General features: G+C 55.5%; 1 protein-coding gene across 1 annotated transcript; it reads right to left on the reverse strand.

The window, feature by feature from the left end:
• Positions 1-442: 442 nt before the first annotated feature.
• Positions 443-17,340, reverse strand: RAC2 (Rac family small GTPase 2). Its single transcript, XM_061417401.1, has 7 exons — positions 17,155-17,340; positions 14,961-15,032; positions 6,494-6,611; positions 5,729-5,791; positions 5,244-5,403; positions 1,850-1,982; positions 443-1,228 (listed from the first exon to the last, which is right to left on the reverse strand). The coding sequence occupies exons 1-6, from the start codon at positions 17,187-17,189 to the stop codon at positions 1,852-1,854; spliced, it is 579 nt and encodes a 192-aa protein (XP_061273385.1). The 5' UTR covers positions 17,190-17,340; the 3' UTR covers positions 443-1,228; positions 1,850-1,851.
• Between the last annotated feature and the right edge of the window lie 623 nt (positions 17,341-17,963).

The following is a 17,963-nucleotide window of genomic DNA, read 5'->3' on the forward strand; positions in this document are numbered from 1 at the left end:
TGAGACTGCCAATATTGGAGACTGGGGTTTCTGGCTGCTTGACACCCATATTCCCAAATTCTGACAAGGCTCTCAGCCTCCTTTTGAGAACCAAATCCCCCCACCTCCACCCTAGTGGGTGCGGTTTTGAAATGGCGGCCTACACTCCCTGCTCTAGTTTGTCAAGTGGTCTAGGTTTGGCCAATCAGAGCACAGGATTCTCCTGACAAATGTGATTGGTTGAAAGGGGGCCCAAGATCTAAGCTGGACCAATCAGAGTAAACCTTAATCAGAACTTTGCCTGGGGCAGACACTTGCTCTTTTTTGCTGAACTTGCAACTGGAAGGGTGAAGCCCTGAGAGTCACTGTGCCTAAGAATGAACCAGACAGCAGAAGGTATAGAAAAGTGAGCCCTGAAGACTTCATTTGAGCCCCCTTGATCAAGCTGCACCTGAAGTCATGATATTTCCAATCTTGAATCAATAAATTTATTTTCTGCTTAAGCAGGGTTTCTATTGGGTTTCTGTTTGCAATGGCAAAAGTCCTGACTGGCAGGATCTGAAAGTTTTAAGACTCTCACAGATAAATGCAGCTCAGGGTCCTGTGAGTGGAGCAGAAAGACTTGAGAGGCGGCAGGAGTCAGCAGGACCCTGGTTTTTGATTGACTGGGCAGGTACTCACAGAAATTTAGAAAATCTGAATATAATATGTTGTCCCCAAAGGAGGACTAAGACCAGAGAGGAACAAACATTCTGAGACACTTAATTTAGCTCAGTAGAAGAACTCTCAATAAGCAAGACCATCAATACTTGAGTATACTGCTGCCCTAGAAGGGAATGAGAGATCCATCTCTGAAGGTATGTAAGTGGTGGCCAGCAACCATCTGGCCTGAAGTTCCCAGAGGGGATTCAGGCGTTGGGGGTGAGGGGAGGAGTAAACAGGTAGATGACACCACGTGTGGCATCTGACCACAGCAATGCAGGGGTGGCTTACTGGGTGCTGGAACCCCCTTCTGGCCCCTGAGAAGGCTGGAGCATGACGGGATGGGGGCGCAGCACCTACAAATTTACACTCTTTGGGCCCCCAGGGGGACCTTCAGCACAGAGAAGACGGTCAACCAAGCTCTGCAGCCATCTTGCTAAGAAACGCCACAGGAAGGGAAGAGCATGGCCAGCCAGGGGGGCCACTGGGCATTGGGTTGGGGGCCTTGGAGAGTCAAAACCATCTGGCTGGGAAGGCTGGATGCATCCTGGAAGGAAGACAAACAAGGGGTGAGAATTTGGGGCCAGGCAGAATCCACAGCCTGCTCCCAGCTCTGCCTGCTCCCAGCTCTCCCGGCTCCCAGCTCACTCCAGCTCCCAGCTTGTGCTCAAGGTTGGCCAAGTCCTCTCTATCCTTGTGGGTGCCTCCCACCCCCACCCATCCCTCTTCTGCCCTAATAGCCTCAGAGCTGAGTCTGCCCTGCCTCTACCCCATATGTGAGTGTCGGGTCTCCCCGGCTCAACTGGGCTCCTGAGGGACAGGAGCTGAAGTATCTCTTCACCCTGGTCCTCTCCGCCCTCCTGCAGGGACTGCACATTGGGAGCTCAGTGACACCACGCTTGGTTCCTGTTACCTGGCATTTTTTCTGATACTTTGAACCCTTCTTCTGGGAACTGGGCTCACAGAGCAGGCCCAGTTCAGTCAAATGAGCAAACTGAGGCCCCTTTAATGGTCGCTCTTCTGTCCTGGCCTAAATACCACTCCTGGTGAAACCTAGGGCTACCAAGCAGTGGCTGAATGCCTCCCTCCCAGCCACGGCCTGCTGTGTGTGGGGAGTGGGGGAAGCGGGGGAGGGAGTGTCATGAAGCCATGTGGGCGGGACTCTTACCCCTAGAGGATGCTGCAGGGGCGCTTCTGTGGCCGTGTGGGCTGCGGGCACAGAACGGCCCGGATCGCCTCATCAAAGACGGTTTTCAGGCCTCGCTGGGTGAGGGCCGAGCACTCCAGGTATTTCACTGAGTCTGGGTCAGGGCAGCAAGAGAACAGAGGCCTAGGTCAGGGCTGGGCAAAACCCCTCCCAAGTCATACAACCACACCAGGCTGTGGGGGCCCCCTGGGCTGTGTCCCTCACACATTCACCTCTCTGTGCCTCAGTTTCCTCATATCTGAAAGGAGGAGCTTTATTCAGGGGGAAAGGTTAAGACCCACGACAGCAGGTTTGTGTCTTTCTCGAACACATAAGCCCGTAATTTGCGGAAGGTGGCAGGAATTTTGATACCTTCCTGGGAAGAAAGGAGCTCAAGCTGCAGTGACCAAATCTCTCAGCACTTCACTTTCTTTCAGAAGATTGCCACATACCTGCCTCCACCTTCCCGTAGAAGGCCTGAAGAACCCATGACCTGCTAACCAGGACCTTCCAAATATCGAACTGGTCCTTCAGATCACTTCATTTTACAGATGAGAAAGCTGAGGCTCAGAAAAGTCGCCAGTCCAAAGTCACACACTAGACATTTCCCGTCCCCCAGGGGCTGCTGAGAATTCTCAACAAGAGGAATGAGAAATGGGGAGCCTTGTTCACCTGTGAGGGGACTGTCCTTCTCCCATGTGACCACTCAGGGCTGGAGCCCAGGGCACAGTGAAGAAGACAGGCTGAGCCCCACTCCCGGGGCAGTGTTCCCTGACCTTCTGGAAGGAACCTGTGTGAGTTTTTGTGTCCACAACAACCCAAGCTGTCTCCCTGAAGTGAGCAGTTGAGAAGTTCTCCCTGAGAGAAGCCTGAGGGCCGATTTTAGGAACCAGAGGAGGTTGGGGGGTGGGGGGAGCAGGGAAATTTGCCTCCTCCCTAGAGCCCACTCCTCTGTGAGGAAGGAAGCAGACTGACACTGATCGGCACCTGCTCCCTGCTAGGTGCTGAGCTGGGTGCTTCCGACAACCCTGTGAAGAAATTCTGTGAATCCCCACTTCCTGGGTGAGGAAACAGGCCCAGAGAGGGGATGCCCCAGGCCCAGAGACACACAGCTTGGAAAGGGGAGCCAGGATCTCAGGAGGGGCAACCCGGGATGAGGGAAAGAAAGGATGGGGCAGGAACAAGGAAACTGAAGCTCAGAGAGGATGTCATTTGTCTAAGTCACACTCTGGACTCTCCCATCGCCTTTGCTCATGGGAGCACTGTCCCAGCAGGGAGCATGGGCAGTGGTCCCAGGGCAAGGCTGGCAGGGACCAAACACCATGACTTAGGTCTGGGAGTCTCACATAACCCTCTGTGCCCAGAAGAGTCTCCCTGGGCATTGGGCCATTGTCCCCTTGCAAGGAACTGAGAGGGACTGTAGCCAATGTCCACTTCTTCCTTTCACACCCACCAATGTGTCCTCCCTGGCACCTGCCACCCTCCTACTTCTTGGCTAGGAGTATCCAGAGAAAGAATCCTGACTGGGGGCCTGGCCTTGCTATGCACCCCAGGCTCCCACCTGTGGGGCAGCAGACCACCTTGATCATGACTGAGGGAGCCACGCAGCCCGGGTTCCAGTCTTAGCTCTGTCACATCCCAGTTAGGTGACCTTGAGCTCTTGACTTCTACCTGAGCCTCAGTTTCATCCTCAGTAAAGTGGGGTGATGAGAGTTCCTCCTTCATAGTTGCTATGATGATGAAGCAGGAGAATGCACAGGCCCAGCACCCAGGAAGTGCTCAATCCATGTCAGCCGGAATTGGCAGCTGCACCACAAGTCAGCCCACTGGGCTGGCTGGTGGACAGAGGCCACCACTGTCTCATCAGCCCTGAAGGCCCCCCAGTCCTCCCCCTTGGCCTGGGCCGGTCTGAGGCAAGTTCAAAGTCATTAGTCACTACCCCTGCCCCACTTTCATCTGGGATCAGCTCCAAGAAAAATTGGCTAGAGGCCATGGCAGGACCCCCAACTCATCTCCTTCTGGCAGAGAAAGGACCTTTAGGGAGTGTGCAGGCTGGCTTGTACAGATGGAAAAACTGAGGTCCAGAGAAGGGAAGCCCCTGGCCCAAGGTCATACAGACAGTGCCAGAGCTAGTACCAGAATCCAGGCTTCCAGGCCCCATCTTATCCCAAAGCCTCTGCTTTAAAATGGAAAGGGTCTCAGGCTCAGAGGCACTGTCTTGGGTGGAAGGAGTCCGGGAGGCAGACTGATCAGAAAGAAGAGAAGGCAGGGTCAATCCCCAGTATCTGTGAGGAAAGACCAGAGAGCCTGGGAGTCAGAGCCCCCAGGATGGGACGTAGGACCCAGTGTTTAAGCGGCAACAGAGGCCCCCTGGGAAAGACGGCCATGTCACTGGGCAAGTCATGAGAAAGGGGAGGTGGAGGCTGCGGTTTCTCTTCCTGTGGAGAGATGTGAGTCCCCAGGGCCCTCCCAGTTCCGGCGGAAGGAAGAGGGTTAGGGTTGAGGGAGGGAGGGGCTGGAGGAGGCCCCACCAGTTCAGGGGCCAAACCCTGGGTCTGAGGGACCCTGTGGTGACACAGAGAGCCCTGGGCAGCTGGACTGCAACTCACAGCGGCCAAACCCTGCTGGCGGTCCCAGGCTCTTGGGCAAGTGCCCTGTCTCCAGGTGGCAGGCGGGTCAGGGCCTGAAAGACAGCAGACCTGGACACCATGGAAGAGGCCAGACACACCAGTCATAGCTGGTGCAGACAGCCCTGGGCCACCACGAGGAGGCCCCCACGCCAGTGCCTTGTGGTTCTGTGTTCAAATCCTGCTTCTGCCACCTACCAGCTGTGTGACCCTGAGAAGTCACTTCACTTCTCTGGCCCAGTGACTGGGAAGCAAAGAGGAGTTGGGCTGAGAAGCCAGGAGGGTGGGGAATGAGGGGTGAGGAGGAGGCAGAAGGGAAGGCATCACCCTTCAAAGCCAAGCTGAAACAACCCCTCCAGGAAGCCTTCCCGGAAAACCCAAGCTTGAGTTGACTGCTCCTCTGAGAAACCGCAGCACACCCGACTCCAACCCTGCTCTGTCTGTCATGTCAGTATCTGCTTATGGATTGCACTAGTACCAACAGTGATCCACACAGAGTGCTTCCCATGCACGGTGCTTCTCTAGGGGCTTCGCGGGTGTAAATTCACTGAATTCTCCCAACCACTGAGAACCACTTCTATTGCCATATTTCACTGATAAGGAAACACAGGCATAAGTGACTCGTCCCGGGCCACACAGCTAGTACCTGGCACAGCCAGGGTTGGAATGCACTGTCTGGCCCTGGAGGCTATGTGTGCAATCACTACAAGGCTGTGTCGGAGTTCCCCTCTCTGAGCCAAGCCCCCTACCAATCTCCTTGGCCAGTGCCAGGCCCTGCGGGTAGGTGATAGGCGCCAGCTTCTTCTCCTTCAGCTTCTCAATGGTGTCCTTGTCGTCCCTCAGGTCCAACTTGGTGCCTACCAGGATGATCGGTGTGCTCGGACAGTGATGCCGCACCTCGGGGAACCACTGGACCAGTGGGCAGGTGCAGGGGGTCATGTAAGGAGTGGAGGGAGACGAGGGGCACAAAGTTGGGAGAAGAGAAGAAGGGGGCATGAGGGTGTGTGGAAAGGAGAGGACAAGGTCAGAGAGTAAAGTTAACTATCCCAAATGTCTCTGAGACCCGAGTTCCCCCCCCATCCCCGCCCACCAGCCGTGGTTGATACCGAGAACCATCTCTGCCCACATCCTCTGCTGCCCAGAGGCAGGCCAAAGTCTCCAGTCCCTCCCTGCCATGCTCCCCTCTTCAGGGTCGCCTGCCCTAACCCCTAAGGTCCCGCTCCGTCCCACTCACCTTGGCCCGGACATTCTCATAGGAGGCTGGGCTGACAAGGGAGAAGCAGATGAGGAAGACGTCCTGGGGAATAAAGCAAGGGTTACTGGTGAGAGGAGGCCTGCAGGTGTCCAACCTGGGCCCTCCACACCTGGGCAACCACTGAGGGCTGGAGCAGCCCAGGCGATGCTAGGCTCTTAGGATCTGGCAGAGCACTGTTTCCCTTCTCTATAGCAGGCTGCTGCTTGTTTATCCAACACTTCCTAAAGGCCAGGGTCTGTTCTAAGAGGATAATCCTCACATTACGCTGTAGCGATGCCGCTGCTACCCCATTCTACAGACAGGGAAAGTGAGGTTTACAAGGAGGTTAAAGGGTGTGCCATCTGGAATTCCAGAGTCCGTGCTCTCACTACCTCTCTGTTGGTTTACCGGTCCCAGCCCTTTCTCTGCCACCCTGAAGGGAGAGCCGAGAAGCCACAGAGCCACCTGCCACTGTGCCCCCATCTCCTCTCCCCCCGCCACACTCCCCTGGGGCTGGTCATCCCGAGATTCCTTTGGATCCCTGTCCGGGGTCTGCCTGCCCCACCCACTGGGCACCAGGTGGAGCCAGAGCCCACGGGAAGACGGGAAGGCACAGTGATGACAGACAGAGCCGGATGGAGTGGGGGTACTCCTTGAGCTGCGCCTCAAGGGGAGGGTTAGGGTTCACCAGGCCGAGCTGGCACTCCAGGCGGAGGAAACAGGGACGTGAAGGCCAGGACCACGAGGAGGGGTGGGGTGGTGTACCGTCTGCGGGTAGGAGAGTGGCCGGAGGCGATCATAGTCCTCCTGCCCGGCCGTGTCCCACAGCCCCAGGTTCACGGGCTTGCTGTCCACCATCACATTGGCTGAATAGTTGTCAAACCTGTGAAAACAAGACAGTGGGTCCATCTCCAGCCCCAGAGTCTGTGGACTTGCCATCCCTGGTTCCGTGACGGAGGCCAAGACCCAGAGAGGGGCTACAATGGGACCCAAGTCACACTGCACTCTGCAGTTGGGGTTAATTTTTAATTTTTTAATGCCAATCCATTATATTATAAAAAAAATGTTAAATGCAGGAGAGCATAAAGAAGAAAACATTGTCTCTACTCTTTTTCTGCCCTGTCTATACTTCCTGGGTCGGGAAGATCCCCTGGAGAAGGGATAGACTGCCCACTCCAGTATTCTTAGGCTTTCCTCATGGCTCATCTGGTAAAGAATCTGCCTGCAATGCAGGAGACCTGGGTTCCTTCCCCGGATTGGGAAGATCCCCTAGAGGAGGGCATGGCAACCCACTCTGATATTCTTGCCTGGAGAGAATCCCATGGACAGAAGAGCCTGGCGGGCTACAGTCCATGGGGTCACAAAGAGTTGGACATGACTGAGCGACTCAGCACACATCACACATCCTTTGAAGAGATGATTTTTCAAGACTGTATAACATTCTCTTGAAGGCACAATCAGAATAAACTTTACCCACCTCTGAGGCTGAACACTGCAGCTAGTCAACCAATTTTTTTTAAGTTATTTTTTTATGTGGACCATTTTCTAAGTCTTTATTGAATTTGGTAACAGTATTACTTCTGTCTTATACTGTGGTTTTTTTGGCCTAGAGGTTTACGGGATTTTAGTTCCCCAACCAGTGATTGAACCCACACCCCCTGCATTGGAAAGCAAAGTCTTTATCACTGGGCCCCCAGGGAAGTCCTGCGGGTACTCATTATTTGTTGAACGAATGCTCATTCCCATCTTAGTTTGGGTCCCCCCAGAAGCAAACCCTGAGATGAAATTTACTTGGGAAGTGATCCCAGGACCCAAGGAAGGGGGCAGAAGCTATTGAGGTGTTACTGGGGGGCGGGTGGAACTGGGACTCCATCTTGCCAGGGCCTCTGAGCATAGGGCATCCCCCTGAGGAGGCAGCAAGCTAGGGTATTTACCGCCTTCTCCATCTCCCACTGGCAGAGGGCTATCCTGGGGTATTAATTCACTGGCCTTCCAGCCTACCCCAAAAGCTGCCAGTCACCGGAGACTTCAGGAAATGCCATTGGCACACACTGGAAAGGCACATGCTGAAGGATGTGCACATGCTAAACTCTCCCTGCTGACACCAGACAGGCCTCGGACAATCACACGAGCTTCCAGATTTTTTTAAAGGTTCTGCTGCTGCTACTGCTAAGTCGCTTCAGTCGTGTCTGACTCTGTGTGACCCCAGAGACAGCAGCCCACCAGGCTCCCCCGTCCCTGGGATTCTTCAGGCAAGAACACTGGAGTGGGTTGCCATTTCCTTCTCCAATGGATGAAAGTGAAAAGTGAAAGTGAAGTCGCTCAGTCATGTCTGACTCTTAGCGACCCCATGGACTGCAGCCTACCAGGCTCCTCCATCCATGGGATTTTCCAGGCAAGAGTACTGGAGTGGGTTGCCATTTAAAGGTTCAGTTCAATAGTATTTCTCGCTACACACATTCCTGAGAGGCATTCCTGGTCCCTAACGCTATGCAAAAAGAAACTGGGATCAGAGAAGTAGAGTGACTGACCCTAGGCCACACAGCCAGTGAGCAAGTGACCCAACCAGGTGTGACGCCAGTTCTGATTCCATGCCCAGTGTTCACTACCCCGTGCCACAGCTGCTTCCGCAGCTTCCCTGTGGGCGAGAGACCACCACCTTCTCTCTCTGCACTGAGGTCACCCACACAGGTCCTGCTTCCTGTCCCCTGCCCTGGCTCACTGAGGCCTCAGGCTCCTCCAGCTTGTCCCCCTACTCCTCCCTTCACACATCAGCTAAGCTGTTTCTGTTTCTGGCAAGATTCAGGCTTCCTGCCTCCTTGAGTCTGTTCACGCTGTGCCCCCCTGACTGGAATGCCCTCCCACCCTCTCCTTGTCGAAGGTGTTTCCTCCCTCCCAGGTTGCGCGGTCTGCCGCTCTCTCCAGCCTGTGCCCCTGTCTGCCCGTGCCTCTCTTGGGAACGCTCTTCTGTGCTCTCATCACCCCGTCTCCCATTCATGCTTCTAAGCCCTGCCCAGGCACTTCCTCCTCTGTGGGGAAACGTCCCGGCTACCTCTTTCCTTGGCCCCCACCTGGAAAGAGTTTGTCTTCCCCTCCCTCAGGCAACTGCTTTGCCTAGACTATGAGGTGGCATTACTGCGTCTCTCCTGCCATATAGCTGTCCATGGGGGCAGGGCCCATGTCTCTTTATCTCTGAAGTCTCAGGACTGGCACCTGGTGAGTGTAGGTAGAACAGAGTTAAACTGAACCAGAGCACTTGAGACGCCACCTCCTCCATGAAGTCCTCCCAGAACACTGCTCAGAGACAGGCTGAAGAAGCCCTAGTGCTTCAGAGCAACTCAAAGACATCTGTCTTGTGACAGGCACCCTCCACCAAAACAGTGGGCCACTTGATGCGTTTAATACCCCGTGCTTGTCCAGCCTTCAGTTCCTCAGATGGCCCTGCTCCCTCCTGCCTGGAAAGTTCCTGCAAATGTCCTTCCCCTGGCTTCCTGCTCTTCTTTCCTGGTGCCAGGCTGACTCTTACTCATCCTTTTTCCAGCCCCATCGCAAGGTCACCTCCTCTAGGAAGCCTTCCCTGAGCCCCAGCCAGGTTGGGGGCCCCACCGCACCCCCACTCAGTAATCTGTGGTGAACTCAGCACCCAAAGGCATCAGGCTTGGCTTTCTCCTCATTGCACTGAGGCCTGCATTGCGTTTGGCACATATCGGCTCAGTGGTAAAGAATCCTCCTGCCAATGCAGGAGACCGAGATTCAGTCACTGGTTTGGGAAGATCTCCTGGAGAAGGAAATGGCAACACATTCCAGTATTCTTGCCTGGGAAATCCCCCGGACAGAGGAGCCTGGCGGGCTACAGTCCATGGGGTCTCAAAAGAGTCAGACACGACTGAGCGGCTAAATGACAACAACAGTAACAGTTGCCCCGTGTCTGCTCTGGGTACCACCCATACTGCTGTGGGATTTCAGGCCAAAGGCACTATTCAGGGAGACACCGCAGGGCGTGATGGGAAAAGAAGTCCCTGTGTTTTCTTTGGCTTCAACCAGAAACACTCCTTTGGGGTGAGCTTAGGATATAGGGACATTATCTCCTTTAATGTCTAGTCTGAAATTCTGATACCAAAAAGTCCCCCAAGATTCCTTGAGCCAAGGATATCTATCTTCTCTGAACCAGCTCTAGGATCTCAGGGGCCATGGTGATGGGGAAAGAGCTGATTTGTAGGACCTGTCACAGGACTAAGCACTTGCTCTGGGGCCAGGCAGAGGGCTAGGGACCTTCATACCTTAGGTTTTGAAGTCCCATGTGACCCAAGACAAAAAAACCTCAAATTATTCCCTTTAGACAGTTGAGGAAATCAAGGCCCCAAGAAGTCAAATAACTTTTCCAAAGCCAGCCAGCTCAGGAGCACAGGAGCTGGGATTTTATCTGGTCTCCTTCTGAGCACTCATTTGTGAGCGAGAGAGAGTAGAGTAATGCTCCATAGAAGGGTGGATTTGCCTGGGGACACCCCCCCACCAGAGTGGGAAGAAAGCAGAAAGTTCCTTGTGAAGCCTTGTCCTGGCTGTGTGACCCTGGGTGAGTAATCCAGCTTCTCTGAGCCTTACTTTCTTCACTGTGAAAAAAGAAAAGCCCCATCTCTTAGGGCCACTAAGAGGATCCAGGCAGAGAGGACCTTCAAGCCATCCCATGGGGAGATGCTGAGAAGCTGAGCAACCTCATCTTGAAACAGCCCCCTCACTGGCCCCTCCCCAGAGCCTGGGGAATTCCTGCAGAGACAATGATCCACAACCCCCGAGTCCCCTACTCCAGAGACCCACAGGCAGCCAGGACCAACGGAATGTATACCACCACCGTGGCCAACCCTCACTCTTATCTTCCAGATGAGGAAACTGAGACTCACAGATAGGAAGGGACTTGCCCAAGATCTCACAGGCAGTTGGTGACAGAGTTGACTAGATCCTGTTACCCAGTTCAGAAAAGCCTGTGGTATAAGCATCACTGTGAGTTTATGGCTGGAGGCTCAGTGAAGTTTGAGCTCAGGTGCAGGGGCTCCCTAGCAGCTCAGATGGTGAAGAATCCACCTGCAATGTGGGAGATGTGGGTTCCATCCCTGGGTTGGGAAGATTCCTTGGAGAAGGGAAAGGCTACCCATTCCAGGATTCTTGGGCTTCCCTGGTGGCTCAGACGGTAAAGAATCTGCCTGCAGTGCAGGAGACATGGGTTCGATCCCTGGGTCAGAAAGATCCCCTGGAGGAGGGCATGGCAACCCATTCCAGCATTTTTGCCTGGCAAATTCCATGCACAGAGGAGCTTGGTGGACTATAGTCCATGGAGTCGCAAAGAGTCGGACACGACTGAGAGACTAAGCACAGCACAGCACGTGGGGCTGACCCGGACCTGTGCAGAGGGCAGGGAATCCATGTTTGCTGAGCACCCGGGGGTCCCAAATGCTGCTCCGGGTCCTTTATACTTAGATCATTCAGTGGACCCAGGAAGTGGATTCTACATTGTGTCTGGGATTCAGAGCCCTAGGGTAACCTGCCCACAGTCACACAGCTGGTATGCCTTTACCCAGAGTCTGTGTGGCCCCTTTCTGCACCCCTAGGCTACACACTCGGCTCTGTAGCCCTCCACCATGGAGAGGAGGAAGGGCATGGGACAGATGAAATGGCCCTTGGCCCTGCGTATCACTTGACCACCACCCAAGCCTCCAGGGGAAGGAAGGTGGACTCACAGAACACAAAGAACACAAGGCATACATGGCTGCTGATTTGGGGACCAGGGAGCATTGATATGTCAGGCGAGGCATGGACCCCTGTGAGGATTCGCCGCCCGGTCCTTGGGACAATAGGGAGCCACCGAAGGCCTTTACCAGGTGGGGGTGACATGCTCAGCTTTGCATTTGGAAAAGGTTCTCTTGGCCACTGGGTGGGAACATCTTGGAGAAGGGTCAGAGGGGAAGCTGGGAGACAGAGCCGCCAGTGAGAGAGGCGGGTGGTTGGAGGAGATGCGGAGGCATGGGTGTCCCAGATGGGATGGGAGGGGACAGAGGCTGTGTAGGAACAGTGAGGAAGCTTGAGCCAGCTGGACACAGGGAGGGATTAACACACCTGGTGGCAGGAGTATGGGGCAAGGGGGAGTTGTGAGGCCAGGTGGGAAAACTTGGCAGGACCCCAGGAATCTCCACTAGGGAGGCTGGGTGTCATCATGTCTGTGGGAATCCAGGCTGGACTGCCAGTTTACAAAGGAAAGTGAAAACCAAATACTGGCCCATCTGACCCAAATTAACTCCTTGTGTTCTTCCCAGAGAAAAGCCCTGCAGAGCCGAGCTCCCTGCTGGTGGCTGAGTTCCAGCACCTTCTCAGGGCAGACTGGAGCACACCCTCTCTGCCAGACAGGGTGGTCCAGTCACTACAGAGTGCCAGTGAGGTGCTCGACTCTGTTCTAGCCGCCAGTCTAGTGAACTAGACGGACCAGGGCCCTGTCCTCACAGAGCTGCCATCCCAGCAGGAGAAGTCAGATCAGGATGGGCAACGGAGACTATCCAGCAGGGTGTGGAGGGATGGAGGAGGCCTGGGTGGAGGAAGGGATTGTTTAGACCGGGGTCAGGGATGGGCTACTTCAGCAGGGAACTGAGTGATGGGAAGTGGTGCGTGCAGAGGCCTGGAGGAGGCTGGCATGTCTGGTCCCCAAGGACCAAAATGGAGTGGGTAGGAAATGGGTTTTGAGAGGGGAATTTCAGCAAGGTATTCCTCTATCTAATTTTTACATTTGAAAGCTCACCTGGGCTTCCCTTTGAGAATGTTCATAAGGAGAGGGTAAGGGGGAGATCCCCTAGGTCATGAACATCCCATAGCAGGGTCTTTCTGCCTTGTCTTTGTATCTCCAATGCCCAGCACCTGACCATCCACAGAGCAGGCTTCAGTCTCCCAATCTGTGAGACATGGCTTTGACTTCGAGCTCTTATCCCCCAACCCTAGGCAGTAAGTTGAACTCGTTCTCTCTCTTATCTGATCTGGTTCTTGTGGCACAGGCCTCTAGCCCCAGCAAACCCTGCCACCCTGAGCCCCAGAGCCCTCCTGACCTTTATCTCTCTGCTGGAGATCTCAGGCTGCCTGTTTCCCCAAACTCTACTCTCTCCAATTATCCCCACCCTCCAGTGTCAAGGGCTCAGGGTGGCTTATTTTCCCCTCTCTGTCACAGGAGTGCAGACTTTGAAGCAGGAGCCCCTCTAGGGGCTTGTCCAGAGCCAAGTGACTCTGTATGGAAGACAAAAAGGGTGGGGTGCAGGTCTGGCAGCATACCAGGCAGGGCCCAACACAAAATGAAAATGTAGGGCCTCTTGTTCAAACATTAAGAATTTGGGGATGGGGGCCTCCGAGCATTAAACGAAGTGCAGGAGCCTCCTGTGTGGGACTCTGTGAGCCTGCCTGGATGGCCCACCTGGGAGCAGGCCCTGATCTCTGACCCAGCTCCTCAGACTCCCTTCCTTGGCCTCTGCTGGTCCCCCCACCTCAGAGAACTCACCTCCCATCTCCCTGCACAGGGAAGGTGCCTGGGCAAGGAACTTGGCACCTCCCAGCCCCGCTCCACTTCTTAAAGAAAGAGAAACTGAGGCTCAGAAAGGGGAAGCATTTGGTCTAAGGTCTTTGAGCAAGTGGGCCCTTCAGCCCATCTGTGACAGACAGAGGCAGGAGAGTAGGTGGTGCCAGTGCCAGTCCTGGTGACAACAACCTTCTACAGGAGCTGGTTGGCCTAATGTTACACCTGCCTCCCTGCCAGGTCTAGAGCCCACCATCCCTCAGCACCAGGAGGCGCTGATATACGTTTGGTATTGGATGGTGAGTGGGCAGATACAGGCTGATGCTAAGAGGGGCACTGGTGCCCCTATGGGGAGTTGGGAACAGAACCAGGCCAGAAATTGCTTTCCCAGGTTTCCTACCCAGGTTTCTCTGCCCTCTCCTAGCTGCCATCCTCCTGCCTGGGCTGGGGTCCCTGAGGCAATTGGAGCCTGGCCCCTTGTGCCAGGGAGAAATAGAGAGATCCTAGGCCACCTGGTGACCCTGGAGGGCAGGTCCCTTAGCTTCTGTGAGCCTCAGCTCCCCCCACAGACACTGTGGGACTAAAATAATCCCAACTCCTCCCATGAGCATCAAATGAGGTCACACATGTGTGACATTTCCAGGGACCGGCACCCAGTAGGCCCTTGAGAGATGGTAGCTGTGATCCATCCTCCTAGGGCCTCTCCATAAAGTTCAATTCAGGGCAACTCAAGATATATACATTGTTTCTAAGACAATGTGTAGATTATACTGCATGTAAAACCCTAAGACCCTTAAAGAACTGGAAATGGCTCCCTGCCCTCTGTAGACTCTTGGTCATGGAAAAGATCAGATAAAGTCTGTCTAGGGAGTGAGAAACCTCTTCAGGCTATGTCAGAAAGGCTTTCTGGAGGAGGAATGCTGGAGCTGGCCTGGAGGTCTTAGATGCATGGGCATAGGAAGGAAAAGCACTTGAGGCAGAAGGAAGAGCTGGAGCAAAGGTCCTGAAGTAGAAGTGTCCAGGGTGTGTTTGGTGACCAGGCGGCCAGAAACAGAACAAGAAGTGAAGAACTGGGTGGTGAAGCCAGAAGGGAAGGTTGGAGAAGGCCACACAGAGCCTTGGGTGCTGTGCTGCAGAGCTGGGGGGCTGTTGTGAGGGAGTGGGGCCGCCGAGCATCAAGGAGAGAGGGGCTGGTGCTTCTGTTCACCCCACATACTCCTCCATACCTGCAAATCAGGTGACAGCCCTGCTCCACATCCAACACAAGCGTGGGTCCTGATTGGTCTCGGGTGGCACTGTCCTCTCCCCCTGCACAAGCATGTGCCCTGACATCTCCAGTCTCCCAGTGTTAAGGCTCTCCTCCTGCACCCACTCCCCTCCTCTGTCCCAGCCCCCTTCCACCCAACTCTGCTCAGGCCAGCTCTCCATGTCTCCCTGCTTGAAGGCCCCACTCCCTGGCTTGCCTCCTGCACCTGTCTCCCCTCTGGGAGCCCAGGGCGCTCATCCTGGCACAGGTGGCTACCTCCCCCTCTGGATCAGCAGGCAGCTCTGCTGGCCCAAGACTGGCTGGAGCCTGACCCTGAGGTGCCCACACAGGCCCGGCACACAGGAAGTGCCTGAAAGGGGGGTGGGCCTGGTGGTCCATGCGTGTCTCCCCAGCCACCGAGCGTCCCACCCACATGTAGAACTCACACGGTGGGGATGTACTCTCCAGGGAAGGCGTTGGTGGTGTAGCTGATGAGCAGGCAGGTCTTGCCCACGGCTCTGAAAGACAGGAAGTTCAAGAGGACAGCAGTCAGGGGCCCTGCCCGAGACCTGGGGAGGTTTTCTGAGGATCCGCGCGGTCCCCTAGCCCAGCCCTCAGGAGATACCCAAGCCCCACCTCCACGGGCCTCAGTGTCCCCATCTGAGAATTTCCGTATCAGCGTTATCACACCTGAGATGTTTGTTAAAGGACAGACTTTGGGGTCCTACCCGAGATTCTGAATCATGAGTGTGGCGTGGATCTAGCAATTTGTAACAGTCTTTCCCAGGTGACTCTGATGTGAAACAGAGGATTAAAAGCAGGGGGTCCCCAGGAGGTTCCCGAAGCCTGACCAGGGCTCTGCCATTACTGCCCTGGGATCTAGATCCTTCATCACCCACCCAGCAGGGATGCGCTCTCAGGCAAGCCACGTAACCTCCCCATGCCTCAACTTCCCCGTCCAGAAAACAGGGATGAGATGAGTCCATCATCACAGGAAGGACAGAGAGGTAAATTAGATGAAGCCGGTAAAGTCTGAAGCACAGTCCTGGCACAGCATAGCAGTCGCCAAATGTGGGGGACTGCTTGAACCCTCTCCTTCCCCTCTCACCTCACCAGAGGGTGTGGCAGTTAAGAACATGGAGTTCAGGAATCAGAGAGACCAGGGCTCAAATCCCATGAGGTCTTAAGCAAATGACTTAACTTCTTTGAGCTACAGTTTTCCCACCTGTAAGACGGGCCTAATATGAGGGTTGTTGGGAGGATAAAACAGAGGAGCGTGAGGAAGCCCAGGGCCTGCACACAGTAAGCACTAAGTTAGTGGTGAGCGCCATGATTGGTGCTGTCTGCGCCCCGAATCTGCTGGGCTGGGAGGGGGTGCGGGCCACAGGTAGCCCTGGGCCTTCCCCGCTCCACTTGGTTTTGTCACTTCCGGCTCTGAAGGGGGCCGCCCGCCCTCTTCTCTCCCCATCGCCTCCCACCCCCCGCCTGCCAGCAGCAAGGTACCTCTGAGTGACTGGAACGTTGCCCTCGGCTTCCGCCCTCCCCTCCTCATATCAGATACAAAGCAGAAGTGAGCAGGGCTGGACAGGCGGGCAGATAATGGGCAGGAGCCGTGTATCACAATCAGCTAAGGGCTGCCTGATAAACCAGCCCCCCACCACTACCTGGCCCTGAACAGGAAAGTCAAGTCTCTTAGGGCCTCAGGCTGCCCCTCTGTAGGATGGGAGGCCTGGACAAGAGGCCTGCGTTCTAGAACATACTGGAATACGTTGGGGCTGGACCTACAGAAAACTTCAGGAGGTACCTGTGTGTTGGACCCTGAGGCAGTGTTGCTGGCAGGCCCAAGAGATGGGATATCAAACCTGTCATTTTACAGATGAGGAAACTGAGGCCTGTAAGGGCACATGACAAGCTGAGGTCACAGAGATCCGACCGCTGAGGAGAGCCTTCAGTTCAAGCCTGGGCCGACCCCCACAGTCACGCCCACCCCGCACTCCTCTGGCCCTAACCCTGCCTCTCACGCCCCTAACGCTGCCTCTCACGCCCCTCCCCCTCTGCTCCTCACCCACGTCCCCCACACCACCTCCCCAGCCAGGCAGGCTGAGACTTAGAAGGCGAACTTTACCGAGCACACATACGTGCAGGACAACCCCTCAAAATAGCTCAAGCGACCTGACATCAACCCTGAGGGCGTGGGCCTCTTCCCAGATGGCCAAGCTTTGGTTCAGAGAGGCACTGTGACTTGCACAAGGCCACACAGCAGAGCAAGTCAGGGACTAGAGCCCAGGTCAGCCTGGGGCCCCACCCCCCACCGGCAGCCACAGATTTAGAGACCCAAGGCCCATAGGAGACCAGCCCCAGCTCTCAGGGTGCAGGCGAGAGGCCCCAGATACCCCTAAGCGCGGTCTTTTACTCTCCACCCAGGCAGTTTCCGGGGTGAGTGGGGCAGAGAGTGAAGCTGTGTGCAGCCCACCCCTGGGGTTCCCTCTGGGCCCTGGGAGAAAAAGGGAGCGGTTCCTCTGGCTGCCTCCTAGGGACTCCTCTGTCTGCAGGCAGGGGGCTTCCCCAGGGACTCCAGGGTGGGAGGGCCCCAGGGCTACCCCCAGAGGGAGCTGTGAGCAAGTCCAGCCAGATACCTACCCATCTCCCACCACCACACACTTGATGGCCTGCATGGTGTCCGAGGCCTGGGGACTGGTACTGGTGACAGCTCAGAGCCCCAGTGTTTCTGCAGGAGCGCGGGGTGTGGAGAGCTGGAGAGGCGTCCTGAGCGGGGAGCAGCAGCAGCGGGACAGGAGGCAGGAGGAAGCGGAAGGGGAACTTACCCAAGCCTCTGCCCTCACGGCCGTTTGCAGAAGGCGGAGCATGCGGTCTGGCAGAACGGCTAGAGGGCGGGGTGGCCCTCAGGTGCTGGGCTGGGCCCTGGCCACCCCCACGGGTATCCCTGCTCTGAGGCACCAGCAGGAGATCTGTGGACCCTCGGGGCTGGAAACGTTCTTCCACAGGCAGGGCCAGAGCTGTTCTCTAAGAACCTGAGGCTTCCAAGAGTGGAGTTCACCTCAGTTCTAAGCAATAAGCATTTAGTGAGCACCTACTGTGTGCCAGGTACAGGAGCTAGTACTGGTGAGTCCAGGATGTGAGCAGGAAGATACAGCTTCATCACAGGCGTCCATAAAACAAAGTAGGAAGTAATGGGGGCACAGAGGACTGGTAGGGAGGGGATCTCAGCGTCACACAGAGGGTGAGCTGGGACCTTCAAGGAGGCATTTGAGCAGGTACGTTAAAGCTGGTGTCAGAGAAAGGGCACTCCAGAGGGGACTGCCTAGGCAAGGCAGGAAGACTTCCATGAGCAGGGGCCAGTGTGGAAGCCCCTGAGTGTACAAGGATGGGGGAAATATGATGAGGCAGGAAGAGAGGTGGGGAGTCAGCTGATGGAGAAGCGGAAACGG

The sequence above is a fragment of the Bos javanicus genome, chromosome 5 (genome assembly GCF_032452875.1).
Source record: "Bos javanicus breed banteng chromosome 5, ARS-OSU_banteng_1.0, whole genome shotgun sequence".
Lineage (NCBI taxonomy): Eukaryota > Metazoa > Chordata > Mammalia > Artiodactyla > Bovidae > Bos > Bos javanicus.

What these genes read in the sequence shown, in the direction of transcription:
- RAC2 (XM_061417401.1), bottom strand. Translation starts at nt 17,189, where the DNA reads ATGCAGGCCATCAAGTGTGTGGTGGTGGGAGATGG. An exon ending in CACTCTCCTACCCGCAGACG is followed by an intron (nt 5,792 to 6,493) that starts GTACACCACCCC and finishes TTTATTCCCCAG; the next exon opens with GACGTCTTCCTCATCTGCTT. An exon ending in GGCACTGGCCAAGGAGATTG is followed by an intron (nt 1,983 to 5,243) that starts GTAGGGGGCTTG and finishes GCCCTGACCCAG; the next exon opens with ACTCAGTGAAATACCTGGAG.